The following is a 16,116-nucleotide window of genomic DNA, read 5'->3' on the forward strand; positions in this document are numbered from 1 at the left end:
CCCTCACAGACCATCCCCCTCTCTCCTCACCGTTTGCAGCCCATCCCCCCAACCACCCCATTCACAGCTCATCCACCCCCTCTCACCCACCCCATCCACCCCCTCACCCCCATCCACCCCTCTCATCCCCCATTCACAGCCCATCCCACCTTCACCCCCATTCACAGCCCAGCGGCCCTCTCTCAACCCCATTCACATGTAACCCATTCCCATTCGCAGCCCATCCGCCCCCTCACCCCCCATTCACAGCCCATCTGCCCCCTCACCCCCCATTCGCAGCCCATCTGCCCCCTCACCCCCCATTCGCAGGCAACCCATCCCCATTCTCACCCCCCCCCATTCACAGGCAGCCCATCCCCTCTCTCTCACCCCCATTCACAGGCAGCCCATCCCCTCTCTCTCACCCCCATTCACAGGCAGCCCATCCCCGTCTCTCACCCCCCCCCATTCACAGGCAGCCCGACCCCTCTCTCACCTCCCCATTCACAGGCAGCCCGACCCCTCTCTCACCTCCCCATTCACAGGCAGCCCGACCCCTCTCTCACCCCATTCACAGCCATTCCCCCCACCCCATCCCCTCACCCCCATTTACAGCCCATCCACCCTCTCTCAACCCCATTCACAGGCAACCCATCCCCATTCTCACCCCCATTCACAGGCAGCCCATCCCCATTCTCACCCCCCCATTCACAGGCAGCCCGACCCCTCTCTCACCCCCCCATTCACAGGCAGCCCGTCCCCTCTCTCACCCCCCCCCATTCACAGGCAGCCCGTCCCCTCTCTCACCCCCCCCCATTCACAGACAGCCCGTCCCCTCTCTCACCCCCCATTCACAGGCAGCCCGTCCCCTCTCTCACCCCATTCACAGCCATTCCCCCCACCCCATCCCCTCACCCCCATTTACAGCCCATCCACCCTCTCTCAACCCCATTCACAGGCAACCCATCCCCATTCTCACCCCCATTCACAGGCAGCCCATCCCCATTCTCACCCCCCCATTCACAGGCAGCCCGACCCCTCTCTCACCCCCCCATTCACAGGCAGCCCGTCCCCTCTCTCACCCCCCCCCCCATTCACAGGCAGCCCGTCCCCTCTCACCCCCCCCCATTCACAGACAGCCCGTCCCCTCTCTCACCCCCCATTCACAGGCAGCCCGTCCCCTCTCTCACCCCCCCCCATTCACAGGCAGCCCGTCCCCTCTCTCACCCCCCATTCACAGGCAGCCCGTCCCCTCTCTCACCCCCCCCATTCACAGGCAGCCCGTCCCCTCTCTCACCCCCCCATTCACAGGCAGCCCGTCCCCTCTCTCACCCCCCATTCACAGGCAGCCCGTCCCCTCTCTCTCACCCCCATTCACAGGCAGCCCGTCCCCTCTCTCACCCCCCATTCACAGGCAGCCCGTCCCCTCTCTCACCCCCCCATTCACAGGCAGCCCGTCCCCTCTCTCACCCCCCCATTCACAGGCAGCCCATCCCCTCTCACCCCCCCCATTCACAGGCAGCCCGTCCCCTCTCTCACCCCCCATTCACAGGCAGCCCGTCCCCTCTCTCTCACCCCCATTCACAGGCAGCCCGTCCCCTCTCTCACCCCCCATTCACAGGCAGCCCGTCCCCTCTCTCACCCCCCCATTCACAGGCAGCCCGTCCCCTCTCTCACCCCCCCATTCACAGGCAGCCCATCCCCTCTCACCCCCCCATTCACAGGCAGCCCGTCCCCTCTCTCACCCCCCCATTCACAGGCAGCCCGTCCCCTCTCTCACCCCCCCATTCACAGGCAGCCCGTCCCCTCTCTCACCCCCCCATTCACAGGCAGCCCGTCCCCTCTCTCACCCCCCATTCACAGGCAGCCCGTCCCCTCTCTCACCCCCCCCATTCACAGGCAGCCCATCCCCTCTCACCCCCCCATTCACAGGCAGCCCGTCCCCTCTCTCACCCCCCCATTCACAGGCAGCCCATCCCCTCTCACCCCCCCATTCACAGGCAGCCCGTCCCCTCTCTCACCCCCCATTCACAGGCAGCCCGTCCCCTCTCTCACCCCCCCATTCACAGGCAGCCCGTCCCCTCTCTCACCCCCCCATTCACAGGCAGCCCGTCCCCTCTCTCACCCCCCCATTCACAGGCAGCCCATCCCCTCTCACCCCCCCAATTCACAGGCAGCCCGTCCCCTCTCTCACCCCCCCATTCACAGTCAGCCCGTCCCCTCTCTCACCCCCCCATTCACAGGCAGCCCGTCCCCTCTCTCACCCCCCATTCACAGGCAGCCCGTCCCCTCTCTCACCCCCCCCCCATTCACAGGCAGCCCATCCCCTCTCACCCCCCCATTCACAGGCAGCCCGTCCCCTCTCTCACCCCCCCATTCACAGGCAGCCCGTCCCCTCTCTCACCCCCCCATTCACAGGCAGCCCGTCCCCTCTCTCACCCCCCCATTCACAGGCAGCCCATCCCCCTCACACGAATTGACATAGTTCGATGTTAGCGCCTCCTGTTTCTCCTCGTCTCTGTGCTTTAATGAAAATCTCTCCCACCCCCTTTCCAGACAGGAATCGATGGCATAAATTCCCTCTCAACTTGCAAGAAAAGGAGGTTCGGGTAGAGACGGAAGGTGTTAGGCGTCCGAGGTGGGGGAAGAGGGGTTTGGTGCCGGGCGCCCCGACGCTACAACTACAGTACTCACTGATCTGGATGCGATTGCTCGGTCATTTTTGTTGAGCCGTCGCGGACATTTCTCCAAACTTCATTCTTCTATCTTGCTGCTCGAGTTGAAAAGTTGTTAATTCGTGGTGGCGGGGTATTTGCCCCTCCTCCTCCTCCTCTGCCCCTCCAGCCCCTGCTCGCTCTGCTCCCCGCTAGTACAGTCACATTATCTCCGCTGGCTCCGGGCTCCTGCCGTCTTTCCCCGGGGCAGCGCCGCCTGCGAACCGCTGCTCTCTGCACATGAAGCCGATGCGGGGGCCGGAGCTGGATGCTTCTGCAAACTGCAAACCGCGCTCAAAGCTGCCGCTGCCACTGCTGTTGCAAATAATACTAGGGAGAGGAGAGAGAAAAATAAAACACTCCCTGTGTTTTCAAAAGCCCATCTTACTCCATTTTGGATTCTCCAAAAAGGAAGCAGGGCGGAAGCAATGACATCACCGTCACAAGTAGCACTTCGGCTGGGACGGCGTTGCCTGCGCTGCAAGCAAAGAGTGCCGGGCGAGCGGCCCTTCGCTTCCCATTCACAAAAACTCTTGCATTGCATTGCACCTGGATGGGCGAGAGCTGCAAGACCGTTTTCTGCTTTTGCAGAAGGCAAATGTTACACTTAGTAGTTGGCGTAACTACTCCCTTAGAATTTTTACACCCCCCCCCATTATATTTATTTCTTTTTTTGGAAAAAAATGTGAAGCTTTTCCAAAGAGGACTTGGGGTTGGCGCATTGATACTCACCCCACCAAATCGGATGTGATTGTAATCAGGTAAACGGAAATCTCAAGCATCAAGGTTGGCTGCTATTTCTCAAAGGGATGAGATTGGGAGGCTCTCGTTTGCATGCAGAAGGAAAAGATGGTAAAGATTTTGATGGGAAAACAAAATAAAATGTGCATATTTACGCGCAGACTGTACACTTCTCTTTCAAGCCAAGCTGCTAAATTGCTGCTACATTTTCGAAAAGGCCTTTCTTGAAGAGATTGCTGGAATTTTTTTCTCTGTTGGGAAATCACATGATGTCCTGCGGGAGATTTTTTTTAAAAAACAAATGTGATACAAGTGTCTGGAACCGAAAGGAACGAAGTTTCATCTCTTTTCAATTTCACGCACCTTAACTTATTAGCAACTATATTTAACATTAAAACTCAATCCAATTTTACTCTACTCGTCCCATTTCGGGGGAAGTACTTATTTTTAAAAAGTAGTACACGGAGTGTTTCAAAGTTAGTGCAACGCACTCCACGGCTGGGAAAATGGGATCTGGCGCCTCCTCTCGATAACTATTTGAATTGCTGGAGCAACAGAAAAGAAAGCAGCCTTTGAGACCCTTATAAAAAAAACTAATTTGTAATCGGAGAAGTACGCTTAAAAACTGACGTGACGATACGTTTTTAAAACAGCCTGGATTCAATACACTGAACTTTCTCAGATGAGCCAGATTTGTGAATTCCTCTTCCTTGTGCGATGCATCGTTATTCCTGGCTTCCATCTTGCAGCTGATTCAACTCTGATCCCAATCCCAGAGAAGTTGAGAACCGAGTTTAAACCTTAAACACTTACTCGACGACGGGGCGGGGAGGAGAGTTAAATCGGAAAATGGTGTTTTTCGTGACCCTCCAACGCATTTTCCAGACAATTAAGTGCTTTAGTAAATTATTTCCAGTGTAATAGCGGTGACCAGTTTAACTGGATTAGGAAATGTGTGCAACATATTAACTTTGATATCAGGTACTATAGGTTATGATTTAGCAATTTTACATAATTACAGTTTCTTCGTAATGCACAGAATAGAATAGCGAGGCTGTGGAAGCCCGTGGAAATTGTATGACGTGTTCCTCTGCCTAACGTCATAGCTCCTGAAATGGGGTGCCGCCCAGAGCCATCAGTTATTGGCAGTAAATGCATTTTTGTATTGGGGTAATCTTTAATTGTGCACAGTGAACAACTTTGGTATATTGGAATGTGCCCGGAAGAGATAAAGCCTTATGTGGTGACAGTTAAGGTTAATCATTAGTTTAATTTTGCTCTTTGAACTGCTGGATATACTTGTGAATCTAATGAGGGGTTACATAATGGTGGGGTGAAATATGAAGGGCAATAATGTATATTTCTTGGTTACTGAGAACTAGAATTTAGGATAAACGCTGAGAAGATCGCTGAGTATATCCAGAAGGTCAAGCTACATTTGTGGAAAGGAGAACTGAGTTAGATGGATGAAATTTTGTCAGAATTAACATGTCTGGAATGACATTAATTGCCTGGTTAAATTGGAGAGGGAAGGAAGAAAATAGTTGTGATGTGGTGAAGAATAGTGGCTGATGAGAATGAAGCAAGTGCTAAGTGAAGAAATTAATGTTGTAGGTGTAGAAAGCAAAAGAAAGGATTGAACAATATGTAAAATGGCTTGAATGGTGGGTGGGGAAGGAAATAGAATCTTTGGCAATCCACCTTTTGTGGATGAACAAATTTTTTGGCTGGTTACAGGAGACTAGAGAAGGAAAATATCTTAAAGGTTTGGAAGTCTAGACCATTCCCTGATTATGAATACTTGACTTATGGACACCATATGAACAAACTCCCATGGTTTTATTTAATTTGGAAATCCGATCCATGTACATTTGTTCCCACAAATAACAGAGCTAGTTTCCTCTGTTTCTTTTCATGAGCACTAATTGTTATTTCTTATCAGTATTATGTCCTTTCGATGTCATTCATCACAGTGCTGTGGAGGTGCAGCAACTTTAGCATGTGATCTTTGTGTATTTTCTGATGTGGACAAAATTAACTGATGAACATCTGTTTTGAAACTAGAGGACCTGTTTGCTACCTTGGTGACCTGTAGTCAGAAAAACTCAGAAAGAAGTGTATTTATTTTAAAAGCATTTTGTATTTGTCATAAAATACTCTGAATTGTTCAACAAAGTACATTCAATAGATATGTAATGAAAAATGACAATTCACAAATTGATTAAGTACAATTTTCCTAATTGAACTGCTAGCCAGCAAGAGACTGGAGAGGTTTCTCAAAGGCTAAATCTACAGTTATCTACCCTACTTCAGAAAATGGAAATGGGCAAGATTTCAGAGTAACTTCACTATCTCTCAGAACTTCAAATGCAGGAGAAATGATTTGAGGAAGTATGTGTGAGTTTTTAGATTGATGCTATATTCAAATTCGTCAGGATTAGATTTTGCAATTGATTTAAGGTCTGGACCACTAATCACTGACAATATGGTAGTCTCAAGATTATTCAATGTCAATTTCCTGATGTCTGGAGGATGTGTGTTCCAGCAGTGAAGGGGCGAGCATCTTGCACACTGGCCTCTGTGTGAACAGCAGAGAGATGAGGTAGTGTGCAAAGTAGGTCCACTGTATTCTTCAGTAGTATATGAAGTTTTCTAAACTTATAACAATGGGAAATGTATATTTAAAATGTTTTTTATTTTATGATTTTAGGATTTTTACAAAGTTTCCTTTAATTATTCATAATTGTCCTTGAGTTGCCAAGGACTGGGCTGCTACCTTGAAATGTTGCAGTCCTTTTGATGAAGTTATCCCTCCCATAGTGCTGTTAATGACAGAGTTCCAGGATTGGATCCAACAGCCTATTTCCAAGGTAGGGTAGCGTGCAACATGGAGTAGAACCTGCAGATGTTTGTTGGAGTTTGAAAGTACTGTACCTGCTACCCTTGTCCTTGGTGGTAGAGTTTGGGAGATGCCCAGGCACAGGCTGGAAAAGAAATCCCTGTTCGTTTTGTAGATGGTGCACGCTGCAGCCCCCGTGTGCCTGTGTTGAGGGAGGTTGCTGCAATCCAGTAAATCAGGCTGCCTTCTCTCGGATGGCAGCGAGTCTTTCAAGTGTTGTTGCTGCGGCACTCTTCCTGACAGGAAGACTTTTAACTTGAATGAAGCTCCTGGCTTGAGCCTTGTGCATGGTAATGAAGGGTCCCCATGGCAGGAGGTAGCTGGTTTCTGACTTCCTCCTGCAAACTTTTGTAGTTATCTGGCTGGTTGCTCAGTTGAGTTTCTGGTTGAAGGTGACACCCAGGTTTCTGATGATCAGGGACTTGGTGGTTCTCCCACTCTTGGAGTTCTTCTGCAGTGCGCTATCCAAAATACTGTGGGACCAGATTCCACAGGGACTTTCAAATAGTACTAGCGATGACTAATTTGAAAGTGGTGAGGGTGTAAGATTAAATTGGGCACCTCAAAGAAATATTGTGGGACATGATAGGTCTAATAGCTTCCTCTTTGGGTGCAAGGCTCTCTACTGAGCAGCCAAATGAAGAAAGGTAGCTGGTCCTAAACTTATTGGCATGTAAGATTCTGAGGGTACTTGACAGGGCAGGTGCAAAAGGATGTTTCCCCATAGGGTATCTGGATCCAGCAGACATAGTCTCAGAACTGGTGAGCCCCCACTTTAGACAGAGCTGAAGAGCCATGAATCATTACCCTGCTCTAATACGGAGAGACCGGTGGGCGCTGAGCCATTCAAAGCCAAGCATGGCAGACTTTTTGAACAACCGCAAGGCAAGGGTATTGGGTACTGACAAATGCAACTGAAGACAAAATTAGTTCTGGCGTAAATCAATTGATCAATGAAAGAGATTTCAGAGAACCTATGGCCAGCTCATGTGTTCTTGTAGGTGAGTGACAGTGGTTCTGAATTTGAGGGCATCTGTCCAGCTGGAGTGAAATGCTGACACCCTATAAATTACAATATCCCATGAAGACTGTGTTCTAATCTTAGACTGAATGTAATTTGAGTTGTGCAATATCTTTACTATAACTATATTTTAAGGCCAAGGTATGCAGGTATTTACAGTTAGTATTTACGAGTCAGTAGCTGTGTGCACGTAGGCGCCTGTGGTTAGTGAGGTGCACCTGCAACATGCCAGGCAGACAAAGCATGGTAGCTGGAGCTGCTGACATCCTGAGACCATGCCATCTCTAGCCCCATCGGCCAGGTTACTTCCTACTGAAATTGGGGACATTTTCAGGAAGCATCTGGCAATGTAGAAAAGGCAGCAAATTTCCCCATGCAACAATTGCATTCTCTCTTTAAATGCAAAGTTAGGGGTGCCCCTTTAATAAAAAGATCTGATATTAAGAAATAATCCTTCTTTTGCAAAGTGGGTCCATGCTGCCAGCCTGGACATCTGGCAGCTGAGAGAACGTGCATGTAAGCCCACTGGACAATGCACCCCTCTGTCACTGTGCCCTGCCTTTACCTCCCCACATCCCAATCTTTCTGCTCCCCCTGTTTTTATTGCTACCTCCCCACTGCCCCCCCCCCTCTCCAGCTGGTGGAAAAATGCCTTGAATTAATGGACAAGGCTTTTCACTGGCAGGCTGTTGCTGAGTTTGATCTGATCTGACACGGAATGAGAAGAAAGGTGTGTTGATCAGTGGTTTATTTGGCTAGCGTTGGTGGGTGGTGGGAAAATGGCAGAGTTTTGATGGGGATGCAAGAGGCAAATAAAATGGGTTTGTGTAAATGGTTGGCGCAGATGGGGTGGTCCAGTGATCTTTTCCATGTTGAGTGACAACAGTAGCATTCAGCCCATCAAATCAATTCTTCCACTCAGTAGGATCATGTGACTTAAATACACATTTTTTAAACAAAATATACTTTATTCCAAAATAAAATTATATACAATAACCATTCAAAGACTTTCAATTCTTTACAGTTGGTACCATTACTGTCTTTACATTTTCAAAGTTCTAATGTTTTGCCACCCACGTGGCACATTGTTCTTTCATATTTACATTCGGGGGTATACCCCCACCCCCGCACCCCTCAACTCCCACGGGAGAAGGACCCTAGACTGTGGTCCTTCCCCACCGGGCCCTTGCGGTGGTTGCACTGAGTTTGAGTGCGTCCCTCAGCACGTACTCCTGCAGCCGAGAATGTGCCAGTCGGCAGCATTCCCCCACGGACATCTACCATACATGTGCTTTCCTTTGGCCTAGATACACTGTCACTTTTAAAAGAGAGATCGGATCTACTCCCACCCTTTACATTAGATAGGCATCCTCTGATTTGTGATGTCTGGACTGTAACCCTCCAGCCACAGCCTACAGTCAGCTCTCTTCACACCTTGATTAACTCGTCCCTTAACTTTTTTTTAAAATTTCAGTGAATATACGGATTTGTCCAACCTTCCAATGTTATCTGTGACTTCCAGGAATGGCTGCGGAGGGTGGGGGGTGGGAATAGGTAACAATTATTTGTCAGCTCCAATGTATTTTGGCATGACTGTGTTGTAGGTTTCACAGCTCTGAATTTTTTCCACATGCTGAAAGAGGAATCGTTTCTTAGCACCATATGATGTGTGGGGGGAAGGCACCGAACCACGGGAGGAAATGAAACTCAAGCAGTCACACTTACACCTCTTTTAAGTTTGTATGTCATCCTGATGGCATTCAGCGTGTGCCTTTCCAGAGCTGCTGAAACGAGTGGGTAAGCAGTAACAGTTGTGAGGGAGTAGCTCTTCCATCTGGAATTTTGGGTCAACTTCTGTGGAATACAGAATCAAGACGAGCAAGATTACTGTTGTTTACAGGGTTTTCTTTCACTTTCATATTTTTTAATTGCGGCAATAATCTTACTTCCACTGAAGAGCGGTATACTTCAGAGGCCTTTGGAAGTGACCAAAGACACTAAAACTGCAAGTTTCTGAATAAAAATAGAGCTGGAAATACTCAGCAGGTCAGGCCTAATTTCTGTGGAAAGGGGAGAAGAGCTGATCTTTTGGTTTCCTCATTCACCAGGACGAGGAAATACTGGTATTCAAATAAGTTTTAAACTGCACTTGTGGCTGGCTGGCAGTTCTTGTAAAGGGCATTGACGTGGTGGGGCGGAGATCAAGACAGACTGACTGATATAAGTGGTGATGGTGTTGCCAGCGATATGTTAATCACAACTGTTCTGCCCAGTGGCTTAAACAGGATAAGATGAATGAATGTAAGGGAGAGAGAATTAAATAATGTCGGGAATGTAAAATATAAAACACTGCAATTGCTGGAAGTCTGACACGATAGAGAATGCTGGAAATACTCAGCAGGTCAGGCAGCACCTCTGGAGAGAGAAACATGGAGTTAATGCTGTGGGTTGGTGAACGCTTATCATCACTGTTGAATTCTGATACAAACGGGAAAGACTGGTTATCCAAAGCAGTTGATTTGAATATTTACTTTAGAGGGTGGAACATGCCAGCTGGAAGAGAGATACACTGAGCTTTGTTGGAATGCTGTAACACAGAAGTGTCAGGATTGGGATGGTGGATTAATGTGACGGGTAGCTGGAAGCTAGGGGTTATCTTTTGTGATTGAGCTTGCTAAATCTGGCTTCCCAATTTACAGTTTGTACCTGTGCTTCTTGGGTTGCATGAAGATGAGAATCATGTTGGTTACTAAAAGAAAAGAAGATCTTGCACCATGAAGTAATTGGGATTAAAGATGCCAGAATTTATAAGAGGCAGCAATGCTCTGAAAAGGCCAATTGCCTGTTCAGCAGCCACCGCCGTAGATCGATCCCGTGTAGATCTGGGCTAGTGGTAACCCTAACTTACTGCAAATGCAATAAAAGCTCATGATTTTATTTTAGTGTAGCGAGTTTATTGTGGCTTAATTTGAAAGTTGATTGTGCAGAAAAATCGATACATGCACAATATATTGCTTTTGTAGTTGAGGCTAAAGTGTTGCAGTTTTCTTCAGTTGGAGAGGCTGATTGGTTGATTCATCTCTGGTTATTCTCTTAAAGTGCCCATTCCTCAGACATGTGATTTTTGTTTTCAGCATGATGCCAAGAAGTGGCAGAGAGCTGCTATGGGATCAGATAACATCCTAACTCTGGTTTTGAAGATTGGTCACAATGGTAACTAAAGTGGTCTAGTAAATTTATAACACTGGCATTCACTTGACAATGTAGAACATTGTCCAACATACCCTCAACAACAAATAGCCCAACAAATCCAATCTGGCATAATGCAGTTTGTCTGTTGTCGTCCATTAGCATATTGACCAGTCAGTTTTATGAAGTGGCAGAAAGATGGCAAGATGTGATCACTGTCGTATAGTTTGGGTTTTGTTACTACTGCTTGGCTCCAGAGGTTGATCTACAGGCGTATATATAGACAAGAGGTGAGAGTTGTTTTTAGCATCAAGGCATTTGACCCCTTGTGGCAATTGGAATTAAGGGGACAGCTCTCCCCGGAAGGGATAATGCCTTTTAAAAGATGGTTTTGGCTGTTGGAGGTTATTAGGACATTATTGCAGGAACTCAGTAGGACAGAGTCCTTGGCACAGCATCTCAGTTGCTTCGTTAGTGACTGTCAAAGTGAGGCACCCTATACCTGTGAGTATCATCGTCTAGGCAAGAACTGGGATAACAATTCACTTTCACATCAGGATGTCATGAAACTTGGAGTGTTCCCATTCAGTTCCTGCTCTTGTCCTTGGAGGTGTGCAGGTTGTGGGTTTTTGAGGTGCTGTCACAGCCAATTATTTTCAACAAGAGAGTCTAAATTGTTAATATTTAAGCGCAATATCACTAAGTCCCCCGGGGGATTTGGTGATATTATCCTTGAATATTAACATTAACATTGACTGGAGTGAGCTAGGCTGGCAAAAACAATTGGCAAGATGGTGAATGTTGTGTGGTGTGTAACTTGCTTTCTGACTTGCCAAAGACTTTCTAACCTCTACAAAGCACGTCAGGAGTGTGATGTAAAAACCCCCACTCGCCTTGATGAATGTAAATCCAGCAGCATTTAAGAAAGCAAAGCAGGCAATCGACTTTATTGACACATTGTCCAGCACCTGAAGCTTTCATTTGGTGCACTGCGAGTGTAATACAGCTGCTGTGTGCACCAATGGCACAAAGTATTGCATTTACTCTCCTTGATTATTCTGCCAAGTGCTCACTAAATCCGTGACCTCAACCTGTTGGTCTTCCAACTCATCCTCTCTGAGAATAAGGATAAAGCAGCAACAATCTCAAATGAAAAGTTTGGAGAACTGGAAGTTCAAGTGTGCTCTACACAAATGCATCTAAACGTGTAAATTGGAAACTAACGATGAATATGATGTACAGGAGTGAAATAGAAGATCTGGATGAATGGTGCCACTGCAAAGATCAGTGAAACTGATGAATTGTTTGTTGACTTCAGGAAGGAGAAGGAGAAGGGTTAGCAACTGGAAATTCCGAGGTGTTAAAGTACCAGTTGATCTGTCAAGAGCACATTGATGTCTGCACCTTTCTTAGAAGGTTAAGGAGGTTCAGTGTGTCACTGAACACTCTAACAAGCTGCTACAGATATACAGGGGAAAATGTCCTGACTGGTTGCATTATGGTCTCTTACAGCAAGTTAAATGTGTGAGAATAGTAGGTTCAGCCCAGATCACTACAGACCCTATCTACCTCACCATTGGTGGGTACCTGCATGAGGCGCTACCTCAAATTGACAACATTTGTCATCGAAGATCCCATCGTCTGGACAGTATTACCTCCATACAGCCACTATTGGACAGGAGGTACAGCAGCCTGAAGTTCCACACCACCAGGTTCCCTTCAGCTATTAACTCCTGAACTGAACTGCACAACCCCAGTCACTACCTCAGTACAGCAATACTCTGAACTACAGTGGACTTGTTCTTTGTACTAATCCTGTTTTTTCAAAAATATAGTTTCTGTAATTGTTAATTTGTCTTTCTTGTGAATGTTGCATATCTGATGTTAAGCACCTATGTTGTTACTGCAGCAGGTAAGTTTTTCATTGCATCTATAAATACACATACCTGCACATATGACAATAAACTCCACCTTGACACCGTTGTTCTTTATATTCTTTACAAGAGCAGTATACTTGCAGCATAGTCACAGAAAATAATTTGCAATCTATTTCAAAATAGTTAATGAGTGATGTCGTATCAAGTTCCTGATTAAATATGCACTGATATTGCTGAAGGTGGCAGTTATTTTATTTTAATGATTACAGTTCATTCAATTTATCAAATAATTTTGATTCCTCAAAAGGTGGCTGTTAAGTACAATCCTGTACATGGTGAGCACCCATCATTAAATCCCTGTGCTTCATTAGAACCGGTGCTCATAAGAAATAGATTTGGGAGCTTCCACTTCAGAGCCACTTTCCTACACTAGCCCTGCATCCGATGATTCCGTAATATCTATAAGCTATTGATCTGGTGTTAAAATAAATTGACCAGCCAGTAAAACAATAACGAGAAGTTAGTGTCATGCTAATTCTGCATAGAATTACACTGATATGGAGCAATGAAAAAACCCAAATGATTCATGACGATGTTTATTTGTCTTTCAACCCAACGTAAGAAAAAGGATTTTACTTGCATCTCTTTCATATGGTCAACTTGCTGTAGAATGCATTGAAAGTGTACTATTTCTCTTTCTGGTAATGAGTTAATGTTCTTGTCATTACTGTCTGAACTGGAGCATAATGTAGGCTAACACTGAAGGAGAGTTGTGAGTCTGCTCACTGTTAGTTACTGTATTTGAGCGGAGGCATGAAACCCAGACCAGTCGGCTCTCTTAGGTGGATGTTCTTTTTAAAAACGAAAATCCCGTGGGATTATTTCAAAGAGCAGCTGAAGAATCTCCTCGCTATCTCAGCCAATGTTTTGCCTTCGTGAAACTTCAACGCAAAACAGATGGTCTGAGTTCACCCCAACCCCAGGTGCTACGTGAGTTCCGCTGGGTCCTTCAGTTCCCCCCCCCCCCACCACATCCCAAAGCTGTGCTGATTGTTGTGTTAACTAGCTACAGTAAAATTACCCCTACATGTGTAGGTGGGAGGGGCGGTGAACTTGGGGAACAGGCATGGGGGTAATCGGCCACTGGTCGTCAGCTGTGTTTCTTTTCTGCACTTAATTGTTTACAAATAGCTAATCACGTCAAAGATTAGAGAATACATAAGAAAAAAAGTTAAATGTTCATTAAAATAAACAAAGAATGATTTTCATTTACACAAAGCCTTTCACAACTCTTTCAAAGCGCCCTAAAGTGATTTCAGTTTACTCTAGTACTTTTGAAATGTAGCTCTTGTTATAAAGGAGGAAACACCACTGTTGTAGGGAAATATTTGGTTATTATAACATTACTTCACTGGCTCTAAGGTGCTTTGGGATGTAGACGGGAACAGACAGGTTTTTCAAAAATTCCTTGTTTTCAAGAGGCTTCTCAAATTCCTTTTGGATGTGTTTCACAATATGAAGGGAGACGTACAAATTTTGTAAATACATATTCAGACAGAGACAAGCTGTGACCCTTCAAAGAAATTGTAAATAAATTCTGTAACGCCCTGGGAAGCATTTTGCTGTTAATGTAATTGTCTTCCTGTAGTGTTTGGGTTATGGTTAGAGATGACAGATTCTTTAGAATGTGAGTGGGTTTTTGTGTTGTGTGCCTTACACCGGTGTGAGCTGTGTCCTTTGTTCGGTGGGTGAGAGATGAAGAGAGGACGCTGGAGAGAACCAATGGTAGGATTTGACCTGGATGGAGCAAGGTGCCACAGTCTACTGAGGATCAGTGAATATGTGTGACTTTTGGAAGAGTTGAGCTCCAACTTGTGCCCTTTTAGTTTCTTTTTCTTTGTTTTCTAACCCCTTAGTTAAGATTCATAAATATAATGCCTTTACTCGTATGCAGCGTGCTGTCTGTTATTTCTTGGTACTAAGGTGTAACAGGGCAGCAAATTACACAGCGTCCACACAACCCGGGGTTTGGGGTTGGAAAGCCGTCTCAATCTCCTGGGTTTGGTGGAAACTGAGTGTGTCTTCCTTAGACTTGTGCAGCCAAGGAAACCAGGCAGGGCTTCAATTATAAATAAGGTATAAGTGGTTTTATTGTTGTCACATCTACTGAGGTACAGTGCAAAAAAATTATATTGAATGCCATCTATACAGATAACTTTACTACAACAGTATGTTGAGGTAGTAAAAGATAAACAATGATAGAGTACTGATAGTATTACAGTCACAGAGAGTGCAGTGCAGGCAGACAAGGCAGTAAAGAGGTAGATTGTGAGGTCCATCTTATTGTACAAGGAGACTGCTCAATAGTGTTAACACAGCAGGATTAAAGTTGTCCTTGAGCCTGGTCAGACATCTGTCTTTTTTGCCCAATGGGAGGATGGAGAGAGAAAATGTCTGGGGTGGGAGGGGTCTTTGATAATGCTGGCTGATTTACCAAGGCAATAAGATGTGTAGACAGCATTCAACGAGGCTTCAGTGATGTGCTGAGCTGTGTCCACAGTTCTGAAAATTATTTTGCGATCATGGGTAGAGCAGTTACCATACCAAGCTGTGACGTATTATTTCTATGTGCATTGATAAAAATTAGTGAGTGTCAAAGGGGATGTGCGAAATTTCTTCAACTTTCTGAGGAAGCAGAGGTGCTGGTGTACTTGCCCGACCATGGTGTTAATACGTTTGGATCAAGACAGGCTATTGGTCACTCCTAGGAACCGGAAATTTTCAACCCTCTGGACCTCAGCATAGTTGATGTGCACAATGCCTCTTCCCGAAGTTTCTTTTGCTTTGCCTATCATAGAGGGAAAGATTGTTGCCATGACATCAGGCCACCGGTTTCTATCTCCTTCCTGTACTCTGACTCAATGTTATTTGAGATTCAGCCCACTATAGTTGTGTCATCTGCAATCTTGCAGATGGAGCTGGAGCAGAACCTGGCCAGGCAGTGATGAGTGTCAGGGGAATGCAGTGGGGGCTGGGGCGGTGAGGGGGGGGGGGGAGGTGTTGTTGAGAATGTGTAATTGCAAAACACACTCCTGCAGCATTCATCTGTAGAAATGCTTGTCAAATGAGTTTTGTGTAATCTTTATTCAGCAAAAGAACTGAAGTGCAGTTGTGAAAATGGATATTTGTTTTGAAAGGCAAACATTAAAACACAACTGTAGTGCTGTGTCACTTAAATTAAATGTCCAGAAAGCACATGAATTCACAGCAGTATGCAGTGTACAGCAGGGTGATCACTCTGTGGTTAGAGCAGCCTGTACCGGTCACACAGAACTATTTATAGTTGGCACCTATTGACAAGTTCTTTTAAGAAATATTACTTGCCTAACATCTGTTGTAATGAAACGGGAAATCCAGATATCTGTGATTTTGTGGTTGTTGAATTTGTGCTCTGTTGATCTAATGCATTGGGGAAATGTGAGTGAAAATGAAAGATTGAAAGTAAAAACCAGAAACTAAACTGTTTGATTTTTCTTTTAATTAATGATTATTTTGCGTGTCACATGCAACCTACACCAACCAAAATTTTAGTTGTTAATTTCAAGAACCAATTTAGTGACTTACAGTATGCTCTTTAAGGAAGGTTAACATATTTTGTGATAGAATAACTGGTAGCTACTCAGTTGATTTTTGTGT

The 16,116-nt window shown here is 45.9% G+C and overlaps 1 protein-coding gene across 1 annotated transcript in view; it reads right to left on the reverse strand.

The window, feature by feature from the left end:
- The window catches only part of spred2b (sprouty related EVH1 domain containing 2b), a 129,802-nt gene extending 124,279 nt beyond the window's left edge, over positions 1–5,523 (reverse strand). The window contains exons 1-2 of the mRNA XM_059986162.1: positions 3,426–5,523; positions 2,674–3,023 (exon numbers count right to left, since the gene is read on the reverse strand). Coding sequence (XP_059842145.1) covers positions 2,674–2,699 — 26 coding nt within the window. The 5' untranslated portion in view covers positions 2,700–3,023; positions 3,426–5,523. The remainder of the gene's footprint in view (positions 1–2,673; positions 3,024–3,425) is intronic.
- Between the last annotated feature and the right edge of the window lie 10,593 nt (positions 5,524–16,116).

The sequence above is a fragment of the Hypanus sabinus genome, chromosome 12 (genome assembly GCF_030144855.1).
Source record: "Hypanus sabinus isolate sHypSab1 chromosome 12, sHypSab1.hap1, whole genome shotgun sequence".
In the NCBI taxonomy this organism is placed as follows: Eukaryota; Metazoa; Chordata; class Chondrichthyes; order Myliobatiformes; family Dasyatidae; genus Hypanus; species Hypanus sabinus.